The sequence below is a fragment of the Danio aesculapii genome, chromosome 14 (genome assembly GCF_903798145.1).
Source record: "Danio aesculapii chromosome 14, fDanAes4.1, whole genome shotgun sequence".
In the NCBI taxonomy this organism is placed as follows: domain Eukaryota; kingdom Metazoa; phylum Chordata; class Actinopteri; order Cypriniformes; family Danionidae; genus Danio; species Danio aesculapii.
Window position 1 is genome coordinate 31553910 of NC_079448.1, and position 24588 is coordinate 31578497.

At 34.6% G+C, this 24588-nt stretch overlaps 1 protein-coding gene across 1 annotated transcript in view; it reads left to right on the forward strand.

Annotated features, from left to right (window-relative positions):
* tenm2a (teneurin transmembrane protein 2a) overlaps positions 1–24588 on the forward strand; it is a 288065-nt gene that overhangs the window by 103527 nt on the left and 159950 nt on the right. The window contains 1 exon segment of the mRNA XM_056471643.1: positions 7464–7673. Within this exon segment, the coding sequence (XP_056327618.1) occupies positions 7464–7673 (210 nt within the window).

The window sequence follows — 24588 nt, forward strand, 5'->3', positions numbered from 1 at the left end:
TTTCGGTATATTTTTTTTACGACCGTATTCTCCATCCATCTCTTTAGAAGTCAAGCTAATCAGCCAGCAGCACACTTAACCTCTCGCTCTTTCATCTGCATATTCGCTGAGCTTTTCAGTGTTTATTCATCTCCTCTGTGCATTAGTGAAGATCCCTGTATCTCTCTCTCCTCGCATACACTCGTTCGCAGATGCGTATGCCATATAGATGCTTTTATGAAATGCTGACGGTAAACATATCCCTCCATGCTCGTCTTTCTTTTTATTATTTAACTCTGGGGTCTCTGGGGTCTGCTTAACAAGCAGTCCAATCAGATTCCTTTATACATGATATGCATCCATCTTCAACTGATGGAAAATCGGATACTTCACAAACAAGAGAAAGAAAAATAGCATAAAGAAAAACTGTTTATAATCATAAATATGAAAATTGCAGAGAATTTCTCTGACTTTCACATCCTAGTAATAATTAAATAGAAAATATACAGTAGATAGAAAATTTGTCATTTAAATTGCAATTATGTTTAATAAACTAAGTCTTTGTCGACAAAAGAAAAAGTTTCTTTTTTAATTATTTAAAATAAACTACATTACTTTGATTCAGTTTTTATTTATTAAAGATATTTGGTCAGAATAATTAGTTTTTTTCATAATAACAATACACGTATTACTCTGAATTGTAATATTTCAACATTTTATTTATTGAAATATTGTTTGAGTCATTAAAATAAATATATCTCTCTCTCAGATAAACAATTACTTGCCTGTATTTCGGCAGAAAATTAGGAATAAACATGATGTAAATCCAGCAGCTCGGATCTCTCCTGTGGTTGTTGCAAGAAGGGATACAACTGCGATTAAAAGTTAACGAGAATAATCTATATTATTTATTAAATTATGCATTAATTGTATTGTATTAGCTTTTACCTCTATCTCAACCCTAAACCCAACCTTCCTGGTAATTTGAAAATATTATTTATTTTTGTAAAGTGTCACAAAAATGCTGCTATATTGACGTGAGCATCCTCAACTGTATCCCATATAGACTTTACCCTCTCTTGCAGTGCTGACTAAGCATGGCGGCGCCCATTATTCGTTATATAACAAGTAATATCATCATTATTAGGTGGTTTAAAAGACAAAATATTAGTTCGGTCACATATTTGAGAATGGGAGTATCAGAAATTTTACAATGTAATTAGAACATTTGTCAATATTTACAGAAAAGGGCAAAAAGAAACAAAATACGATATATCAAAGTCCCTTTAAGGCAAGAAATTTCACACAAACTGTCGTAAAAAGCACACGTCTGTACTGAGCTTCTCTACAGCAATCGCTGATTGGCTCCTGTACTAGTAGGCGGGTCTTCATTCGCCATATTGACCGTTACACTTTTCCTCATTCAAAAATATAAGAGTGACACATTTTACAGCATGTATTCTATAAGCTGTCTCTCATTTCAGAGGCTGGACGGCAGGACGTTTTTATAAGAAAACCAGATTAAATGTATGAATTGTTTTTTGTTTTTTATTAGATATCTAAACATATGTTAAAAAACAAAAAGAGTATGACATGTCTTACTAAAGAGACATTTAAAGACAATTTACATTTTTATGTGTACATGTGTGGATCAAAGGAAATATATTTCCAGCTTCTATAAACCTTGCTTTGCCTTCAGATCACTTAAAATAAGTTATAAAATCACACTGGAAAAAAGTCGTTAAAAATTTTATTACCGCTTATTAACAGCAGCTGTTACGGTTGCCTGGTGATGAGATCGGTCCTCTGTAGGCTAGATCGTCTCATTTCAAAACGCTCAGTTTGGCCTGTGTGGATTTTGAAGAACTCACCTTTGAAGTCTGCATCCTTCGGAGGATGCAGCTTCTGAAATGAGACACAGCTACAGTCTTTGCATATATTCATAGATCATTGAGGCTGCTGGGTCACGTGATAAACTTGGCATGGGAACTTTAGAATGCAACGGATTCCAAGTAACGGTCACAACAAAAAGCTTCAGGAGGAGGGTCAGCTGGAGTATTTAAAACTCACGCATGAAAGGGTTAAAAAAAAAATATATATATATATATATATATATATATATATATATATATATATATATATATATATATATATATATATATATATATATATATATATATATATATATATAGTTGAAGTTGAAGTCAGAATGATTACCCCCCTGAATTATTTGCTGCCCTGTTTATTTGTTTCCCCATTTTCTGTTTAAAGGAGAGCAGATTTCTTTAACACATTTCTAAACATAATAGTTTTAATAACTCATCTCTAATAACTGATTTATTTTTTCTTTGCCATGATAACAGTAAATAAAAATTGACTAGATAATTTTCAAGGCACTTCTATACAGCTTAAAGTGACATTTACAGGCTTACCTAGGTTAATTAGGTTAACTAGGCAGGTTAGAGTAATTAGGCAAGTTATTGTATAATGATGGTTTGTTCTGTAGACTATCGAAAATAAAGATAGCTTAAAGGGGCTAATAATATTGACCTTAAAATGACTTTTAAAAAATTAAAAGCTGCTTTTATTCTAGCCGAAATAAAACAAATAAGACTTTTTCCAGAAGAAAAAATATTATCAGACATACTGTGAAAAATTCCTTGCTCTTTTAAACATCATTTGGGAAATATTTAAAAAAGAAAAAACAAAAATTCAAAGGGGGCTAATAATTCTGACTTCAACTGTAAAAATAAAATTAACTACATGACTACTAAGACTAATCAAGTAAATTTTAATTGAAAAATAGATTATAAAATGGTTTGACATAAATAGCATTTTAAAAAATACACAGTGATATGTTGCGCTATGTTTTGAGTGTTAGTCTGTGTGTATATGGAGGTATGTTTCTGGCACAGGGCAGTGTTGAACCAAATCGATACCACAAGGCACAGCCAGCAACCTCGACTCAATATCCCTGAATGACCGCATACTGTATTGACAAAGAAGTCATGGGGAGAGAGAGGACGAGCGTGTGCTGGAAGAGAGGAGTTGAGTCAGATGTACTGAATACACTTTCTGCATTCAAGGTCTTCCACAAAAAGCTCCTCTTCACCCCCTCTCTCTTTCCTCCATTCCCGCTAACAGCCACTAAAGGCTTGATATGATGAAAGGAAGATGAAAGTGTAGCCGTGTGTGCGTGCGTAATCCGTCTTGGATTTTTGAAGTTAAAGCAACTGTTGAAAGACAGAAAGTGCGCAGTCTTTATTTGATCCCAATTAAAACGATGGTCAATACATTGTCATTTGAGTTGCACTGATATGCATCTTAAAAGCATGCCGTTTAGATATCTGCAGGCCCGATTGTAGCGAGCTCCATCTTTTTTTTTTTCTTCAGTGCTGTCTTTCCTGGAGTAATTAAGGCAGGTAATAGCCTCTTAATTCCTCCTCCTTTATGAGGACTGACTGCACACGCTTTTTAAAAGAGAGAGAGAGAGGAAAAAAAAGCCTTTGCAATTTTACCTCCAATGTCATGGCAATTACTCAGGAACTCAGATGCATTTAAAAGCAATGACTTTGCCCAGCTTTCCTTAGTGTGTTTGCTTGGAGTGAAAAAATTGCATGCACTTCATAACTGCGGGCTCTTTATTGTCATATGACGTATGTATACGGTTCTATTACAGGATCCTGTTGGGAAATCACATCTGAAACATCTGTATTACAGTGATGAAGTGGAGTGTGTTTGTGTGTAAATGTACTCATGCAATGCTCCCAGCATGGAGTTTTACCGGACACAAAAATGCTGTGAGCAGCACTTGCTGTCTGCTGTTCTGCAGTCCAAGCACTCCATAACTCTCTTTCTCTCTCATACACACACACACATGTATGTACACAAACATACTAGCTATTTACTTAGGGCTTTTGTTTATACATTGTCAGTGTGATGTTCCTAATCCATTCTCAATTCACATTTTGAATGCATGTTAGTGTGAAATAGACACTTTATATGATCCAGTTAATTGCTAATGGATCTAATCCTAAATTGTTCATATTAAATATTGCTTAGAAATACATAATCAAGCCCTAAAATTAACACTAATTAACACTGTGCTCCAAATGCTAGTAAAAATGGTTGTTCGTGACTGTGTGACAAATTTATACTTACCAGTTGGTTGATAATAATTTAAATAATAATAATAATAATAATAATCTCTGAGAATGAGGTATTGATTTGCATGGATATCAGTCAAGCCAATTTGGTCTCGTCTCATTATTTTATATATATATATATATATATATATATATATATATATATATATATATATATATATATATATATATATATATATATATATATATATATATATAATATATGTATATATATATATATATATATATATATATATATATATATAATATATAATATATAATATATATATATATATATGTATATATATATATATATATATATATATATATATATATATATATATATATATATATTCAGAATTTAGGGGGGCTAATAATTTTGACTTCAACTGTATGTCGTTGTCAGTCTGAACACCCGCCAACCCCCATATATATATTCATCCACTTAAAATAAAAGTCCATCCAACTTCACTCCATAAAGTAAAGTTCCTGCATTACAAATAAAAATCAAAAATTGTAAATAATTTAGATTTTTAGATCCCTTAACTCTATTCTTCACCCTACACATACGTTTTGTTAACTTATGAAATAAGCAACAAAATAGAACGACAACATATGTTAGCTTAATAATCCGACTTCTCCCTCTAACCATTTCTTAAAGTATCTACAATATGAATAAAAACAAAAGTAATGTTATATATAATGGCTACTATTAATTTACTTTATTGTATTATTTATTATCATTGTTTATAAACAATTACAGAAATATCCAGTTTTATGGATTTCATTTTATATGAAATTTAAGTTTTTGATTTTAACCTTTGAACATTGGTAACATAATCAAATGGAATAATTGAATATGAAGTAAATAATAATATGTTAAATGTAATTAAATAGATAGTGTTATTGATATGACAGTTGAATGCAATATAATCAAAATGTTAATTGCAGTTTCATAATTCATCAGGATTTAAAAGTAAGTTTAATTATAAGTTTAATGTTAAGTTTTAGTTGATGTCTTTTTGTCAGTGTTGTACGTTCAGATGCTGTAATATGTCAGTATTGCACAATTCAACATCTATTAAAATGGAAATAAATGTTCATTTTGTAGAAACGCACTTTACAAACAAGAATATTGGGGCGTCATGGTGGCGCAGTGGGTAGCATGATTGCCTTAAAGCAAGAAGGTCTCTGGTTCGAGCCTCAGCTGTGTCAGTTGGCATTTCTGTATGGAGTTTGCATGTTTGCATCATGTTTGCATATTCTGTCATGTTCTATCTATCCTTGTTCGCTTGGACGGGTGCTCTGGTTTCCCCCACATGTCCAAAGACATGCACTGTAGGTGAATTGGGTAAGCTAAATTGTCCGTTGTGTATGTGTGTGAATGAGAGTGTATAGGTGTTTCCCAGTTGTGGGTTGCAGCTGGAAGGACATCTGCTGCGTAAAACATATGCTGGATGCATTGGCAGTTCATTCCGCTGGGGCGACCCCTGATTAATAAAGGAACTAAGCCGAAAAGAAAATAAATTAATGAATGATTGAACACAAGAATATTAATGAGACCATGTTACTCAAACATACATGTACACAAGGCCACCAACTACTGTACTTGGTGCTTTTGTTTGTACATTGTTAGTGTGGGGTGATTGTGATGTCAGTTTCTACCCTTGTCTATGCACAGGTGCGAGCATATAAATAATGCATGCTTTTATGAGCACATATAACTTGTACTGTAAATTTTGTTTGTGACCTTGTAGCTTGCCTTTATGAGAAACACCTTGGAGCTCATTTTATGGGAATTATTTTATGAGTACATTGTGCGACATCCTCATCACAAGGGACTTTTATGGTAAAGGTCGATATGAAATCAAAATTGACCGTATTTTCTGTTTTTCAATACGTGCTTCTGGTCTTATTGAGTGCAATTCATCAGTGAGAGAGAAATGTTTTCATAATTGTTCATCAAAATGAAACAACTTGCTTTGCCTCGGAAGCAACTTGCTATTAATAATTAATATTAACTAATAGCTAAATAGCTGTTGTTTTAGGCTACTGTTGCAAAGGCAATGCAACCTTTGTAAAAGCTTCCCGGTTAATATAATAAAGTTTACAGCAAATTGTGATAGATTTCCAGAAGCATCACTATTGGGATGGATAAAAATGTTCTCTGGGGTGAACTTGATTTTCAGCCTCCGTGTACTGTATCGGGTAAAATGCTTCTTCACAAATGGGTTCACAATGTTTCAGGAGGGTAGTAGTCCTTCATAATCCACTCTGAACTCAGATTTTAAATGCGTTATAATATGAAATGCTTGTTTTATGACCTAGCCATTTGCTGTTATATTGATTCATTTGGAGACACGTACAGTACAGTGATATTACAGAACCATAATAGGATGTAAAAGCCATTTCACGTTGACTTGAAAGATTGCCGTTGATGTAGGAGTGTGTAATATGTATGTACTATGAAAAAAAAAGTATTGTAGTAGTCTTTAACAATCTTGTAGTTGTCTTTTTTACAGTTTTGTCAATGAAAGTTTTTTAGGAAACATTTTTTTTTTTTTGTATTTGTGCATCTCAGAGCAACATTTCCATTTCTGAATGAATGTGAGTCAGTGATTCAGTGATCCATTCATAAAGACAATCACCTGCTTCATTTCTAAATGATTTCTTCATTTCTGAACAAATCATTTGAATGAATAATTTACCAATTACTAATTAATCCTCTTGGTTTTAGACTTTTTTTTTCACCGGAAGGCATACTCATGATTATATATTAAAAAAAAAAAAACATATATATATATATATATATATATATATATATATATATATATATATATATTTTTTTTTTTTTTTTTTTTTTATCAAAAAATTCCTTGTATATCATTTTATTATCTATTGGGAGAGACTGTCCAAACGCCCCCCCCAACCCCGATTTGTCAGGGGCGTGAATAATTTCAGGCGTGACTATATATATTCTTGTCCATTGTATATATGGAAGACATTTGAGTACTCTGAAAAAAATTGTTACTGTACGTGCTGAATTTAAACAAACAAATTAAATTTAGTAATGTTCAACTTAATTTTTTGGTTTAAATTCAGCCCAAATAAATTGTTTCCAAGCATTTAACTTAAAAACAAAAGAGTAAATCCAAGGAATTATCTTTGAATATTTTTTTTAGTGTACATTCGATCTCTTAAAAGAGTGTAATCTGTTTTATGTTTATGTAAACTGTTTATGTCATTAGTTTGTCATGTCAGTATGTTGATATCTACCGTGTTGTCATGTCGCATGATCATAACAAGTGTGTCTCCTCCTTTTATCTGTCCATTCCTCAGGTCGTCCCCTCCCTCCCTCCACTGCCTCCTCCAGCCTCCTGCCCCCTGCTCCTTCTCCACCTCCCGCCCCCATCCATCCAGTCCCGCCAATCATAAGGGAGTGTCAGGTGCCCTTGCTGGACAGCAGCTCCTCCCACACCATGCTGGAGCCCCACCCAGAGGACCAAATCTCCCCCAACTCATACCTGCTCCGGGCCCAAGCCCCTACTGGTAAGCCCCTCCCACTCATCTCCCATTGGCTGATGCACCCATCCTCATCTTATTCAGTTTTTTGTGTATTGGCAATGGGTTGGCTAACATAAAAATAGAATATAACACCTGCAACAAAATGAGCATTAAAACCATACCCATACAGAACAAAAGATATTAGTCTCTTTCACTTTCATCACACTTTCTCTCTCCTTGGATCTTTTTTTTTCTCAAACAGTTTTGTAGAAGATTTGTCTGTTCAGATTATTTAGTCACTTTTGTAATTGTTACAGCTATATACTGTACCATTCATAGTAACAGTGTTGTTGCTGTTCACTAAAATTAATACTCTTAGATTTGTTTGATATTTAAAATAAACTTGTAATAATGTTTAAAAGCTAAAAACTTTTTGAAAAGTGTTTGAAAAAATATATAAATAAATATAGTGAAATAGGTTAATTGCTGGATATATAATAAATAATTATAATGATAAATATAATTGCGGAGTATAAATTATGCTAAATTACTTTTAAATATTTTTAAAATACATAAATGGAAACAAAACAAGATAATAAAATAATTACTATAATAGTGTCTAAAGGGTTCACTTCAGCAGTGTGGTGGATATTAAAGGGCCATGAAACCTCCCTCTTTCGGTTCAAGCCTACCTTAGACTTTTTTCCAAAAATGCTTCATAATGGGCATGGAGCACTGCGATTCAGACTCCCCCTGAATCCTCGGGTCTGAATGCAGGGACAGTGAATAGCACTGCAGCAGGTCTCCTCCCATATCTATTTCAACCATTAGCCCTGCTGGTAATCTGGAGGATTTTAAACATATGGCGAACACAGCAGCACGGATATAGGTGATGTGTCTAAATGGTAATGAACTCAACTGATAAAAGACAAAGTCCGCCATTCTCTAATTCTCATACAGCTCATACAGAAATGCTTGCTGCAAACCAACAACTTTGCTGTATCGGCCCTGACAGCATCGCGGGGAAAAACATGCAACAAACCATGTGAATCATGGAAACAAACACATACAACCCGTGCCATGCACTGACGCGGTCTCACTCAGTCATTGGGTCTCACAGCTTGGCAGATCTGTCTGCCTTCAGAAAGCATGTACTCTCATTAATAATTATGAAGCAGGGTCTTCTCATAGGATATGAAAACTCCGCTATGAATAATAATGAGAAACCGACATCACTTCACTAGCAGATTTGCTTCAACAATTTTGATCTTGCCCCAAAAATTTGTAAGTTGAAATTAGCTGACAAAAGCTCAAAATTATCGAGTTTTCCCCACAATTAATGCTGACAACTGCTTATGTTGTCTTAACTGATGCTCAACACACACAAATCGCTTCAAAAAAAGTACTGTCTTGAACCTTTAATACTGCAATATGCATTTTTTCACATATAAAAAAGTTGTTGGCTTACAAAAATATCTATTTGAAATAATGTTGACCCTTGTTTACATAAAAACCAATAAGCAATAATAGTTTTGCAAATAAAAGAATAGTATTGCAATTTGTCAGTGGGAAACACATCCCCTCACAGGGATTAATAAAGTTCCTTACTAGTACTACTATACTGCTCTCTTCTGAAGATGCAGCATTTTGATTGTCACACTTTTATGCCTGAGACGCTGTAAAAAAATCTGGGTTCCACACAGTTCCTTCAGGGTTTGTCAACGCAAATTAGTTAAGTTAGCTTAATTGTTTTTAGAATTATATATGTAGATTGAATATAAAAATATTCCCCCCAAAAAAATTCGTAAAAATTCAAGTAGACAAGATAAGACGTAGTGTTATACTGGAATTATTTGGTCAAGACAGCACCTGAGCTTGCATTATAATCCCCGCTCTTACTTTAAATTGTGAGATTTGTCTGAATGCACTTATATTCACAGTAAAGATGCATTCCTGTCACACATCACACATGCTTACTTCAATAAACCAACAAAAAGCAGGTTAATGCATTTACGCTCTGGCAGAAATCTGCGCGAAGTGCAAAAATATAGCTGTGACGATTGGTTTATGCTTAAGCCTTTTATGACCTTACTCTGATAAAAAAAAAATAGATTAGCACATTTACATAACCACGTGCACCGTCAGCTTATTGACATAATCAGGTTAAGATTGTGCATGTAAACGCACTCATTGACAAAACGGGAAGGTGGCAAAAATGTTGCCTGCCTGAAAAAGGTCTGTGTGATCAGCTCATAACATGGAGGAAATGGTGTTTTTCATTTGTCACTTTGTCATGTTGCAGCTGGTAAGGACATAATGTTAGTCGTTGTCCCTAAAAAGGTCATTTTATTACAGGAATAGGTTATATTTATGACTAGAGAAGCTCAAGGTGACAACAAATGGATATGAAATCAAACAGCGCTGGTTTTCCTGCAAGGGCATTGCATATGGACCACTGATTTATGTTGTGGTGAGTTATTAGACATTCACCAGTTGTGTAAAACCTCACTATATCACTGCTCAGACTGAACAGAATGTTGGTCTGAGTCGTCCTGGTACAGCTGTGCTCATTCACAGTAATTAATGCTCCGTACGCTCCACAGTCCTCCAAACTTTGCCCCGCATCCAAATCTGCAATCCAGGGGATATATTTAGCGGAGAGCAGGAAAAAAAAGTTGTTAATGTAATTTCTTCTGGAATATAATCTATTGTTAATGGCATTAGCCTCTCCTTTGATCTGCTATAAATCTTTATTACGTCTGATCAGGGGCCCGAGTTCAGGAGCAACGCGATTATAAACCTTTTAAAATGACATTACATCATGCCTCTAATTGGTTTACTGTTTGCTGCAGCAACATCAATCATTTGCAGACTAACCACGCTGTAAATAAATTCACTCCAACACTGCCAGCACCACGGCTCTAGAACGACACACCAGAAGGATTATGGATGAGAGAAGATCAAAAATATGAGAGGGGAAATCAGTGTCTCTCAGTGCAGACGAGGTGACCACTAATAGCGTTATTGGGCCTGTTAGCAGCCTAACTTTCTCTTTTAAACTGCCGTCAAATTTGCATTTGCTGAAAAGAAAACTATTTTTACTTCTTCATTTTATTAAAATGCCAAAACAAAACAGCACAATTATAATATAAATATAATGTAAAGCATGCTAAAGTTTAATTAAGCTTTTTACAGTATATATAGCACTTTTTTAAAAGTGTCAAAGTAGCTTAGCATAGATGAAGAAAAGAGAGTAAAAGCCATAATATTTCAGATTGTGGAACATTTCAGCAATTCAGGTGGGCATGAGAGTAGTGTAGAAAGCTGGTGTAGATGTAGTAAATTAAAACAACATTCTAAACGTTGCCAGTATGACAGCAAGATGCTAACATGCTCAACCATAGCAGCAACTTAAAGTAGGCTACTACACCTTGTCATAATGCTAGCAATATGCTAAATGTAGCTGGCAGTACTTTAACACATGCTGCCAACTTGATGAAACATACTAGAGAAATTTTAACAGTGTGTTAAATCAATATGCTAGGTTTTTACAAATTGTCAAATTAGCATAGCATTGATGAAGAAAAGAGAGTATATAATATTTCAGATTGTGGAACGTTCCAGCAGTTCAGGCAGGCATAAGAGTAGTGTAGAAAGCTAGTGTAAATGTAGTAAATTAAAACAACATTCTAAACGTTGCCAGTATGACAGCAAGATGCTAACATGCTCAACCATGGCAGCAACTTACAGTAGGCTACTACACCTTGTCATAATGCTAGCAACATGCTAAATGTAGCTGGTAGTACTTTAACACATGCTGCCAACTTGATGAAACATACTAGAGAAATTTTAACAGTGTGTTAAATCAATTTGCTAGGTTTTTACAAATTGTCAAATTAGCATAGCATTGATGAAGAAAAGAGAGTAACAGCCATAATATTTCAGATTGTGGAACGTTCCAGCAATTCAGGCAGGCATGAGAGTAGTGTTGAAAGCTGGTGTAGTTTTAGTAAATTAAATCAACATTCTAAACCTTGCCAGCAAGACAGCAACATGCTAGTAACTTGCCCAAACATGGCAGCAACATACAGTAATAGACCTTGTCATAATGCTAGCAGCATGCTAAATGATGTTGAAAATAGTTTAACACATGCTGCCAACTTGCTGCTACATGCTAGAAAATGTCGACAGTGTGTAAAACAATGTGCTGCGTTTCTACAGTGTCAAATTAGCTTAGCATAGATGAAGAAAAGAGAGTAAAAGCCATAATATTTCAGGTTGTGGAATGGAACATTCAAGCAATTCAGGCAGAAGAGTAGTGGAGAAAGCTGGAAGCAAGTAGCTCTAGTAAATTATAACAACATTCTACAGTAAACCTTTCCAGTATGACAGTAACATGCTAATATGTTCAAACATGTCAAAATGCTAGCAACATGCTAAATGCTTCAACACATGCTGCCAACTTGCTGAAACAAGCTAGAAAATGTTAACAGTGTGTTAAAACAATGTGCTTAAACATGCTAGCAGCATATTAAGGCATGCTAGCACAAAGCAACCACCCAGAAACACTTATTAGCCATGCAAAATAGCGTAACAAAACAGCTAACATGTCTTTGTATCCACATTAAGCGATATTGCAAATAATCTTAAAAACTCAAAACAGCTCCAAGCTTAAAACCTTCATATTTTAAGGGTCTGTCTGTCTGTCTGTCTGTCTGCAACCGAAATCAATTTCAAGATAAGCTACTTAAACTTCTAGTTTTTCTGGTCAAACTTTCTCAAGCTAGCATAAATGTTTGTCTTCTATGCTGGAAACCATAGATATGAATCAGTTGTGTATATATTTTACAATCTACATCACAGAGCATTGACAATAGAAATGATGATGGTGATGGTATTCATAGCACAATCATCAGTTCTTTTGTTCTTTCATCATTTTAGAACTGCATTACATTGTTGAATATAGATGCCCTAATCAAGCTGTAATTTTTACAGAAAACATAGCATTATTATAATATCTATAGTTTTTATATTCTAATCAGTGAAAACTTTCTTATTTGACTGATATACCATTCGCTGTGTTTGTGATGCAGTGCTCTTTATCACGTTTGCTACTTTGAATATTAGAGGCTTGGGAATCATTCATATTCTTTGCAAGTTTGTCATATAGTTTGCATTTCCTTGATCTGATGACACATTCAGCTGTGAGGAGTTTCAAAGCTCGCAATTAGGCTGAAAATAAAGCACTAAATAATTGGCTTATTATCATGTTGCCTTGAGCTTTAGATTTTGTGTACAAGTCCGAAGAATGTTATTTGAACAAATAAGTGTGTTTATGTGCTAGATTGAGATTGGAAATGGGTGTTCGTGTGAGTCCCAAGTCCCAATTAGATGTCCTGCAATCTTGTTGAGGGTAATTTCTGTGCAGGAATTGAAATGTTTGGCCAGCAACCCAATGTAACTCAGGCTGAGAGACATTATAAAGAGTGGGTGATGTTTTTGAGCTTGTTGTGTGTCTGGTGAGTGCACTTATTAATGGCTGGTTTTAGATTTGAATATATAAAAGCTGGAAAATGAGGGAAAGTGAAGTGCATCTCTTTGTTTCTGTGTTTATTGCGTGTCTGTGCACCAGTGAGCCGGAATGCGCAGCTGGACTACGTCTGTGCCAGTGGGTAGCGCTGACACTGGTGGCATGAACACGGTGCCACAGTCATTACTTGAGCTATTGCAGCTGTCAGTGAGTCCCTGTGACTGGCAGCCTTGCTGTGTTAAAGAGAGTTCTCTTAGAAAGCCTCTGTTTTTTGTGATTAAATGCTTTGTAAAAGTTATGCGATTTGGAAGCAGTTTGCTCTAGGCATGCACATTCATCCCTGTAGAGCTGAATTCAGAAATCATTCTAATATGCTAATTTGTTGCTATTAAGGATATTAAATTAATTAAAAGTTCAAACAAACATATCTTTTTTTTCTTTTTTAATTTTAAGTAAAAATTTCTGTCACATTATATATTTCTTATAATGTTTTGTCCCCTAAACTTAACAGTAATCAAACTTTGAACAGTATAGTGTTAGTTTAATTATTGTGAGTATTGAAGCAAACTGTATACTGTGAAAATAGTCATGTTTGTAGTATTTTATCTTTACTTAAATATTATATTAAGAAACAGTATAGTTTAATTACATTTTTTGCATATTTTGTGCATGTTGATTTTTCCACTAATGTATGCAGTTTAAATTTTATTTTATTTTATTTTATTTTATTTTATTTTATTTTATTTTATTTTATTTTATTTTATTTTATTTTATTTTATTCATTCCATTTTATTTAATTTAATTTAATTTAATTTAATTTAATTTAATTTTATTTTATTTTATTTTATTTTATTTTATTTTATTTTATTTTATTTTATTTTATTTTATTTTATTTTATTTTATTTTATTTTATTTTATTTATTCCATTTTATTTATTCCATTTTATTTTATTTTATTTTATTCATTCCATTTTATTTTATTTTATTTTATTTTATTTTATTTTTAAAATACAAAGTTGCTTATTGAACCTGTGATTAACAGCCCTTATTTTATTTGTCTATCCAGCTGTTTTGTTGTTTGACAGAGAGAGCTCCTAGAAAGAAATGATTACAAGTTCAAATAAACATATCTATTTTAATTTTACTTTATTTGAATGCATACATTAATTTTTCAACTAATGTATGCAGTTTATATTTAATTTAATTTAATTTAATTTAATTTAATTTAATTTAATTTAATTTAATTTAATTTAATTTAATTTAATTTAATTTAATTTAATTTAATTTAATTTAATTTTATTTTATTTTATTTTATTTTATTTTTCAAGTACAAAGTTGCTTTATTGAACCTGTCATTTACAACCCTAATTTTGTTTTTAAACAATGCACCTGTTTTGTTGTTTGAGGTGTCAGAGAGTGCTCCTAGAAAGAGCTGTGAATGTGTGTGTGTGTGTGTGCTTGTGTGGCTACGTGTGTGTTTGTGAGTACAGAACACTACTGTTTGCATTTCTATCCATTTATTATAAATGGAAAGTGTCGGTTGGCTATTTTTAGCCCCTTCCAAAGTCACATACTCCTGCCTGTGAAATCAGCCGTAGATCCTAATGCGATGAATTTTTAATCACCATGTGCTTTGAAGAAATTCTATTGAAACAATTTAGTTTGTACTGGATGCCCTCTTAAAGCTAATGTTATGCTGTTTTGCGGGAGTAATTAAAGACGTGCTGTTGCATAATTGTTTTTGGTTTTTTTAGCTATTGTTTTTATATTAGTGTATTTAAGCCTTCGCACTGAGAACAGAGGACTGGGTCTGTTTGTATGTGGGTGGGTTTTAGAGCAGGGTTTCAAAAGCCTGTTTATTTTCAGGCTGATTTGATGACTCTTCTCTCAGACTGTTATTATTGCTCATTACTGGAGAAGATTGGGCCAAAGAGACTAAATGTGAGGCAAATCTTTCATTCGGAGCCCAGCACACAGCTTTCATTTACTTCTGTTACCACCAACCAAGCTGTGTTTTAATTAAACCTCCTCACAGAATAAACATCCATGAGTTCAACTGCATGAACTCCAGACCAGCTGCTGTCCATTTAGTCTGAGGAAGGCATGTATTCGTTATGCCTAGTTCAAACTGCACGATTTTTAAAGTAGTCGTGTCACAGATGTTTTCACACTGCATGACTATCTGGGCTATAGTGTTTCATCGCTGCTGTGTTTACACTGCAGGATGAATCGGCGACATGGGGTTTCACACTACATGACTTTATAATTTTGTCTCGGTCCACAAACTACGTCTCACAACCAAACACATGCGAGAAGTGACATGGAAACAACGCGAGGTCATATAGTATTTATTTTGTTATTAACTTCATAATGAGAAAGAAGTCTTTGGGGTAAAATGTACTTGTTTTGCTCAACTGGCATTTGAAGGGAATTAACAATTTCTCTTTAACTTTTATTCTTTTTCGACCCTGTTGTGATATTGCTCAGATGACACGTCAAATAGTCTTGCTTTTGCCAAATTTCAACTGGTCTTTGCTCCATTTCTTGGTTCTAAATAGACCAAAAAGAAGCCCTTAACTTCTCCCCCAACCTCCCGCTGGACTACAGATACCCATACTAGTGGATGCTGCTCTCACATTGGTAATCGCAGATGTTATTTTCAGTCAGAACACATTTCGAACAACATGATTTGACTCACCAACAGCTCCAAATAATAAACATGCCAAATATTTCACGGGTGTCAGCGACTCATCAGAAATTCTCTCAGATTGTTTCTTTGATTGATCACACTATGCGATTATTACCAAAACAATCTCATGGCAATTCATAACTTTTTGATTTAGTGGCTAATTCGTATGAATTCGTACGATCTAATTCGTACAGTTTAGTACGATTTGCTCATCCCCCTATGACGGTTGTGTTTAGGGGCGGAGTTAGGTGCCACGCCTCCTTTTTAAAATCGTACAATTTCGTACAACTGAACTCGTACGAATTCGTACAAATTAGCCACTAAACTGACAAAACGTAAAATACTTACGTTTTCTCGTGAGATCAGGCTGATTATTACTCATGTGAACGAGCACTGATTTGCCTGTGATTTCAGGCATTTGTCAGCGATTTCTCAAAAATATGTTGGCGAGGGAAATCGGGGCTAAAATCATGCAGTCTGAATATAGACCTTTTTCTTCTTTGCTGCATGCAGGGCACCATAGTGACCAGCGTCTACCGGTAAGATGCTTAGAACTTCCGTTACAGCAATTACAACTGGTAAATATTGATCAGAAAAGGGTTGTCAATATCATTTTGAGTGTTTTTGTGACCCACAACTTTTTGAAAGGTGTGTGTTAAAGTGGAACAGTACATGTGTGTCAAACATTTTGGTGAATCACATTTATTTGGGTATATATTTGCTAAAAAAGAGAAAATGATCACTGACAAGACTCCATTTAAATGGCATCTGATGGTAATGGTAAATGACCTCGCTGCAGTTTTTAAATAATCAGTCCAGAAGGTGGCGCTGATCGACAGCAGTATTAGTTCAATGACATTAAAAGCAAGTAAAATAGATTAAAACTATCGTTTCAAAGCTGTCCGAATGTGACTGTTTATACGCATCAAGCTGCCGACTGGAAGTTTGAAGCATCCTCCTTACACATACACGCAAAGCATAATGGGTAGTTTTGCGTTCTAAGAAAAACATCTATGGAAAAATGGAAAAATAAAATCTTATATAAATCTTATATGAATAAAAACTCATGGAAAAATAAAATCTTGAAAAATGCTTTTGCAGAAGTACAGTGTTGGTGAACTTCTGGGTGGTGCATGCTGAAGTGACGTTGTGAATGTGTTTTTGTTTCGATTACAAAAACAAAAAAGACAGTGGTGTGAAATCAGTAGGAGAGCAAAAGAAAGCATCACATCAATTTGGAGTTTTTAAACAAGCTCTGCAATGTAAAGCAAGCAACTTGACAGTATTAAAAAATCCCTTTCACTGAAAAACTGATAATTCTTTTTTCACAACATTCAGTGATCCTGAGATAGGTAATATTTTAGGAGGATAAATGGAAAAGATTTACTTTAGACCTGGCAGTTAATTTTTAAAGCAAAATGTCTTCTTTTTTTCCAGTGGCATTTAAGGGAGGATGTGTTATTGTGGAAAAATACAGATATTTTGATAAATGTAAGGAAACCGTGGAAACTATTTAGTGTGACACATTTAATAGATAATTTTCTTTCTGTTTTGCTGAAGTATTAGTCTGTGGGTTTATTTATTTATTTATTTATTTATTTATTTATTTATTTATTTATTTATTTATTTATTTATATGTGTGTGTGGATGTGTGTGTGAGCTGGGTAATGGTTAGTCTTAGCCTCAGACATAAAACACCGGCAACAGATTTTTGGCCAAATGTCTGATGTATATAGCACTTTTTTCTGGAAACACTTTTACGCATCCTTAGTTGTAATCTGATTGGTTTAAATATTCAGGATTTCCGGGAGTCAAGTGTGCAGCAATCTTTATCCTCCCATCTTGTACAAGACTGAATGGATAAAAAAGCTGTGATGTTTATATTGATGACAGTGCTCATTAATAAACATATAACTTTCGGAGACATTGTTGAATCAGTGATTTACCGCCTGCACACCCGTCAATTGGCATTTATCAATTTGACTTAAATGCTGGATTATTAAAAGTATATGGGCATCATGGTGGCGCAATCGGTAGCACAATCGCCTCACAGCAAGAAGGTCGCAGGTTCGAGCCCCGGTTGGGTCAGTTGGCATTTCTGTGTGGAGTTTGGATGTTCTCCTCATGTTCGTGTGGGTTTCCTTCGGGTGTACCTGTTTTCCCCACAAGTCCAAAGACATGCGCTATAGCTGAATTGGGTAAGCTAAATTGTCTGTAGTGTACGAGTATGAATGTTTCCCAGTGATAGGTTGCAGCTGGAAGGGCATCCAGTGCGTAAAACATATGCTGGATTAGTTGGTGGTTCATTCCACTGTGGCGACCCCAGATTAATGAAGGGACTAAGCCGAAAGATAATGAATGAATGAATGAATGAATATTAAAAGTATGCGATCACTGCATAAAAGCTTCATTTTGGGATGTCCACAACATTCAGGTATGCTTATACTCTCTCTTTTTTTGTCTGGCAGTTAGCTTACACTTCATAAACCTTATATACCTCAACATTCTTTCATTTTGGTCATAAAGATAAGAGAAAGACATTGTTAAAAACAGAAACTGATTTTTTTTTTATTTGTGGACACTAACAAATACCTTGCGAATTGTGGATACTGAACAAAAACTTGCTTTTATGGAGCAAAAAAACTTTTAGTCATGCTTAGTCGTCTCAATCTGCCTAATTTTTACTTTGAAATTGTGTCACCAAATTAATGAATGGATCACAAAACAAAGTCTACCTACTGTAGATGTCCTACTGATATTCTTTATATTTTGCTGACAGATCAGTCAGAATATGAAAGTGTCTTTGTTGTAAACTTTTAAAGATGTTCGCAAATTATTGATGTTGTTATTCTGAGAACATTTCATGGCATGCCACAAAAGCTAAATCTGATTGGTTGGTTAACCTGTCAGTCATATAACAAAGTGGGTGGTTCTTGATCATTCAAAGTGGCTAAAGTTCCGATACCTTTAGCCATCAGTCTGAGGTTTGGCCAGACAAAACTAGATAAAGGTGAATAACATGATGCCAACCTAAGGAAAGGTAAACATTCATTCATTCATTCATTCATTCATTCATCCATCCATTCATTCATTCATTCATTCATTCATTCATTCATTCATTCATTCATTCATTCATTCATTCATCCATTCAGATGAATGAAGTGTATTTTACAAATGGATTACTATAGATAGCAAAACAGACTTTATAAAGCCATTTGAATTAGTTGTAACACTTTTTTTAGACCAGTGGTCATGAAAAAGAGCCTCTGAAAAAAAGAAAGGGAAAAAAATGAAAAGAAAAAAGCAGAAGTCCGGACACCCACTGTTCCTCTTGGCTGCGGCTGCTGAGCGGGCATCCTTCCTTAGCATCCGACACTCGCGTTGAACCACAGAAAATATCAATAAACATTTTTACTGAGGCTGAGCCTGGAAAACAAACATGGTGGCTTTTTGTTCCCTCTGCCAGTAGGCCTCCGGAGTTCTACTGTGAAACTAATGCACTGAAAGCCAATTCCTCTCCGCTCGGCTCTGCCCAGCACAGGCACCGTCCCAGAAAGAGCAGGGGGTGCTTTAAGTGCTAACCTCAGGCACGCTGGACTGTGTGGGGATCTGCTTTTAGTAGAAACGAGCTGAGCCATGTAGGTTTGGATCTGTGTCAAACTAGATGACCTGCACACTGCGCTGTTGAGACTGGCAAAAAAAAAGAAGAAGAAAAAAACTAGTCCACTATGTTTTCAGACACACAAGCTGTCAGGGGTGTACATGTTTCCAGTAGTAAACTAATGCACAGCTCTTTCAGACCGAGCGAATGCGAGTAGGCTGGCATGTAACCCATCTGAACTTGAGTACTGTCAGATCACATTACTGCACGTGAGATAAAGTGAAATGTGTTTTTGGTGCATTTGGGAGAGAGAGAAAAAATGTCTACTATCTGTCTTCCTTTATAAATTATGTATCTATTGATTGGGTGCACCATGCCTGGATGTTTTGCTATTCTGTTTACTACGAGTTGCTATTAATGATGTTGTCATATCAGTTTTTGCTGGAATGATCAGTGCAGGGTTGTAAATAGAATTGTAGAATACCTGGAGAATGCTATGGGTTAGCAGTCATGTTCCTTGCAGTGAGGGGAGATCAGTTCAGTACTGGACAATTGCGTGATTTTCAGTTCTGCTGCCAGGGAGTTTGGAGGCAATGTGATGTGATGCAATGCCATGTGACAGGAAAAGGATATATGATGATGAAGAAATTCAACAAAAAATATTGTTATTTATTTATTTATTTATTTATTTATTTATTATGATAATAATTCAGTGTTGATTTGCATACATTATAATGGCCCGTAGCCAGGTGGGGTCGGGTGGTTCAAAAGACCCACCTCTCACTAACAAAAGTCCAGAATTTGTCCCATACATGAGCTCATTTGTCCTATTTTGATTGCTATGCCTGCATAAGTTGTGAAATTAACTCACCAAAGAAGGCTTTAAGAAAAGCAAAAAAAAAAAAAGAAACTGACGTAAGTACTGACTTGTTAAATAGCAAAAATATTTTACAAGTAACATTTATTCTAAATCTTGGACCTTATTCTTGAAAGAAATAAGACTAATAAAAAGGTGTGAAGCACCAAAAGTTAATTTTGAAGCTTATATAATTTAATTTTATTACTAATTTGGCTATTGTTGTTATCCATGAATTTTCAAATGTACATTTTACAAGAGAGGCTAGAAAAACCAGGAAGCTCTACATTGTTAATATTATTTTGTTTAAATTTTGAATTTATTCAAGTGGCCAAATGTTGACAGGAAAGTTTCATGTGCTGGCCAGTTTATTTTGGTTGCACAGTGGGTAGCGCTGGTGGCACTTGAATAAAATTTTGGTGGCACACATTGTCACTGTCACCTCACAGCAAGAAGTCGCTGGTTCGAGCCTCAGCTGAGTCAGTTGGCATTTCTGTGTGGAGTTTGCATGTTTTCCCCATGTTTGCGTGGGTTTCTTTTGGGTGCTCTGGTTTCCCCCACAAGTCCAAAGACATGCGGTACAGGTGAATTGGGTAAGCTAAATTGTCCGTAGTGAATGTGTGTGAATTAGTGTGCATAGATGTTTCCCAGGGGAATCCATGAGTTGTAGCTGGAAGGGCATCTGCTGCGTAAAAAAAGATATGCTGGATAAGTTGGCGGTTCATTCCATTGTGGCAAACCCCAGAATATTAAAGGGACTGAATGAAAATGAATGAATAAAAATAAATAAATAAATAAGTTATCCAACCAGTTAACCAAAATAAGTTATTTAACTTTAAGCTTAAGTTTTAAGATGAATATGAAATCCTAATTGCAGTCATAAGTCAGTTGAAATTATTGTAAAGTTAATTTGCTTCAATGTAAAAACTTTTTACAGCGATACTGTCCTTGATAACGAGCCAAATTTGTACCTTTTGATTGTTAATATGCAAAATTCTGTCTGAATGATTGATTATGTGCTAAAACAGCCGTCATTTTCCATTCAATTAATGTGTAGTCCAGCATACGGCGAGCAGGCAGCTGTACTCAAGTGGCTCTGATCTGGGACGTGCTGTATATTGTGTCTAGCCTCACTGCAATCTGCAGAGAGTTAAATCCTGGCACTCGCAGTGGTGACAGAAAACCACCATGTTATCAGTGAAATTGCTGGGAAGGGGTTTTTGTTTTGGCCTATAAAAGTAGGAGGTCTCAGCGGCTGTTTCTTAATTACACTCTTTTATTTATTCAAGTAACATTTATTCTAAATCTTGGACCTTATTCTTGAAAGAAAAAAAAGACTTATAAAAAGGTGTGAAGATCGACAGGTGCATGAACTGACATGTTTTGCCTGTCGACTATGTCTTAATACGTCTTCCAGAATAACTAATATGCATAAGCCAATCAGTTTATAATAGGCAGCAATTTTTATAAAACATTGATGCACAAAGAGCCTTGATTATCCTCTAAAATAAGCCTTCAATTAGTCATTCCTAAAAATAAGTGTTTGAGGCTGTGTAAATCTGTCAGTGTCCTAGAGTAAAGGAGACATCGAGAGTGAAAAGGACAGCGATTACCGTGCACTGCGGGTGGGATTTTTTTCCCTCGCACACACACACATACACACACACACAGAGCCTCTACACAGCCATTTCATAGTCGACGCGGGATAAAAGTTGATGATGCGTGCAGAGGTTTACGAATGAAGAATGCTTCTTCATGAATATGAAAACAACCTTTTCATCAGTCTAGGAAGGGCTGACGGGGAGCCTACAGTGTTTCGCCTCGACCACAACTGACTTTTGCATTTGTTGTTTTCTCAAGCTTTGGACTAACTGCATTCTCTCTCCTTCTCTCTCTCTCTCTCTCTCTCTCTCTCTCTCTCTCTCTCTCTCTCTCTCTCTCTCTCTCTCTCTCTCTCTCTCTCTCAAATCTGGTTATGCAGCTAAATGTACTGTACTAAGGCATTTATGAAGAGTGAGTGAATCAGATGCTGTAATTTAACCTTGAATATTTAAAAAAAAGAATGGACTGACTTAGATCTGCATGATATTACATTTGTGATTTATTAAAAAAAAATAGCTCTGTTAAACAGCGAGTGTGTTTGAATCAGATATGTTTTTATGGATGTTTAGTTCATTGTTGTTGAAACCAAGTAAACGCGCAAACTTGATATGCTGTCAAATTCAGAGATTTCCAGAGGACACTGAACTTGAAACTGAACTTATAAACATTGATTGGTCAAACTTTATTTTAAGGTACAATTCTTGCTATTAATAAACAACAAACACTTTTAGCTACTAACTTGCTGCTTATTAATTATTATTAAGGTTGGATTTGGGTATTGGGTAGCATTCTGATGTAGATTAAGATTTTTTTATATTGTAAGTACTAATAAACAGCTAATATCTTAGTAATAGGCAAGTAATAAGCCAGTTATTAGAAGGAATAGTGGTGGCACAGTGACTCAGTGGTTAGCACTGTCACCACACAGCAAGAAGGTCGCTGATTCGAATCCCAGCTGGGCATTTTTGTGTGTAGTTTGCATGTTCTCCCTGTGTTCGCATGGATTTCCTCCAGGTGCTCCAGTTTCCCCCACAGTCCAAAGACATGCACTATAGGTCTGTTGGATGAACTAAATTGGCCGTAGTATGAGTGCATGTGTGAATGCGAGTGTGTATGGATGTTTCCCAGTATTGGGTATCCACTGTGTAAAACATATGCTAGAATAGTCATTTCGCTGAGGTGACCCCTGATAAATAAGGAATAAATCATGAATTTACCCATGTATTGTTATACAGTAGTTAGACTTCATTTTCTGCTGAGAATATGGCATTAACTGTATAAAATCAGGATTGAGCCTGCTGGTTAATCTTTAATTTCTAATCTGTTAGCATACTAAGTTTCTTTAAAACTCTACTATATTTGTTCAATATACACTCAATAGTTACAGTATACACTAATACTTATTTAAAATAAGCTGAAATAACATAATAATAATTTTTATTATTATTATTAGGTGGTGGGGGGGGGGGGCTTATTTGTTTTATCTTAAATCCAGTAAAATTTGTAAAAACTAATAAGTTAACTTAATTCCTTTATGTTAATTCCAACCCAAATCAGTTGTGTGGAACACAGTATTTTTTTACAGTGTAGTATTTATGACATCAGCTACGGATAAACATCCACTATTCTGTGTAGATTATAAAAAATACAAACTTATTTTTTTATGTGAAACTTTTTAACAAACATTTACTGGGATCAGAAAGCTATTTTTGCATCAAAATACTGTCTACCTTCATTCTACAATTTTGTGAAAGGACAACAAGGTTTTTGTAAGTGGATATTTCAGAAACTGGTTTAATTGCTTTCTTTGCTGCATAATATTTGCTGGTTCTTGTTGTTAGAAGAAAAAAATAACAGTTTCAAATCTCAAAATCATATGCAAAATGCTATTAGTAAGTTAGGAATTTAATCCTGCCACAAGCCTCTGTCTTTCGGTTAATTGCACAAATACTCTGCACTTCTTGAAAAAAAATGTTTTGGAAAACATTCTTGGGTAATTTGTAATCTATGCAAGTTAGGGTATTGGGTCTAAAAATGAATATATGACTCCTGATGATACGTTAGGATCATATATAGAGAAATGATCAGTCGATATCTGCAGTCTCAGGCAAACAGGCAAGTGTGATTCTTTTCTGCAAACTGGTTCTTTCACTCAGTGCATTTCCGGTTTAAATGCCTAACCAGTTTATTTATAAAAACATGTTTATAACAATTATATTATGTGTAACAATTTTACTATTAAATTACCTGATAAAAGTAAAGATGGCTGTCTAAATTGTATGAGGTCAATTAACTCTGTATAAACTCACTTTTTAAATAAACAATGACAACCCATAATATAGTTGGTTTTAAGCCTTGGTTTACACATTCACTTCTCATTGGCTCAGCAATTAGTGATTAGCAAGCAGGCTATTATTCTGAAATGTTTTAAACAAACAATGCAGTATTTTTACCTGAAATTTGATCATACACTGAAAAATGATCTGTTAATGAAATGATCTGTTTCTGTATATTGTGATTCACAAATGTTTTCTGTTTTATTTTACGGGAGTGAATTGCATCATGAGACGATGTTAAAAATTCAACTTTACAGTTCAGCAAAGTGGCTTTTAGTAGTTTGAAATAATATAATGTATAAGAAATAATGTTTAAAGAAATTGGTCAAAAAATATTGGGAGTTTAT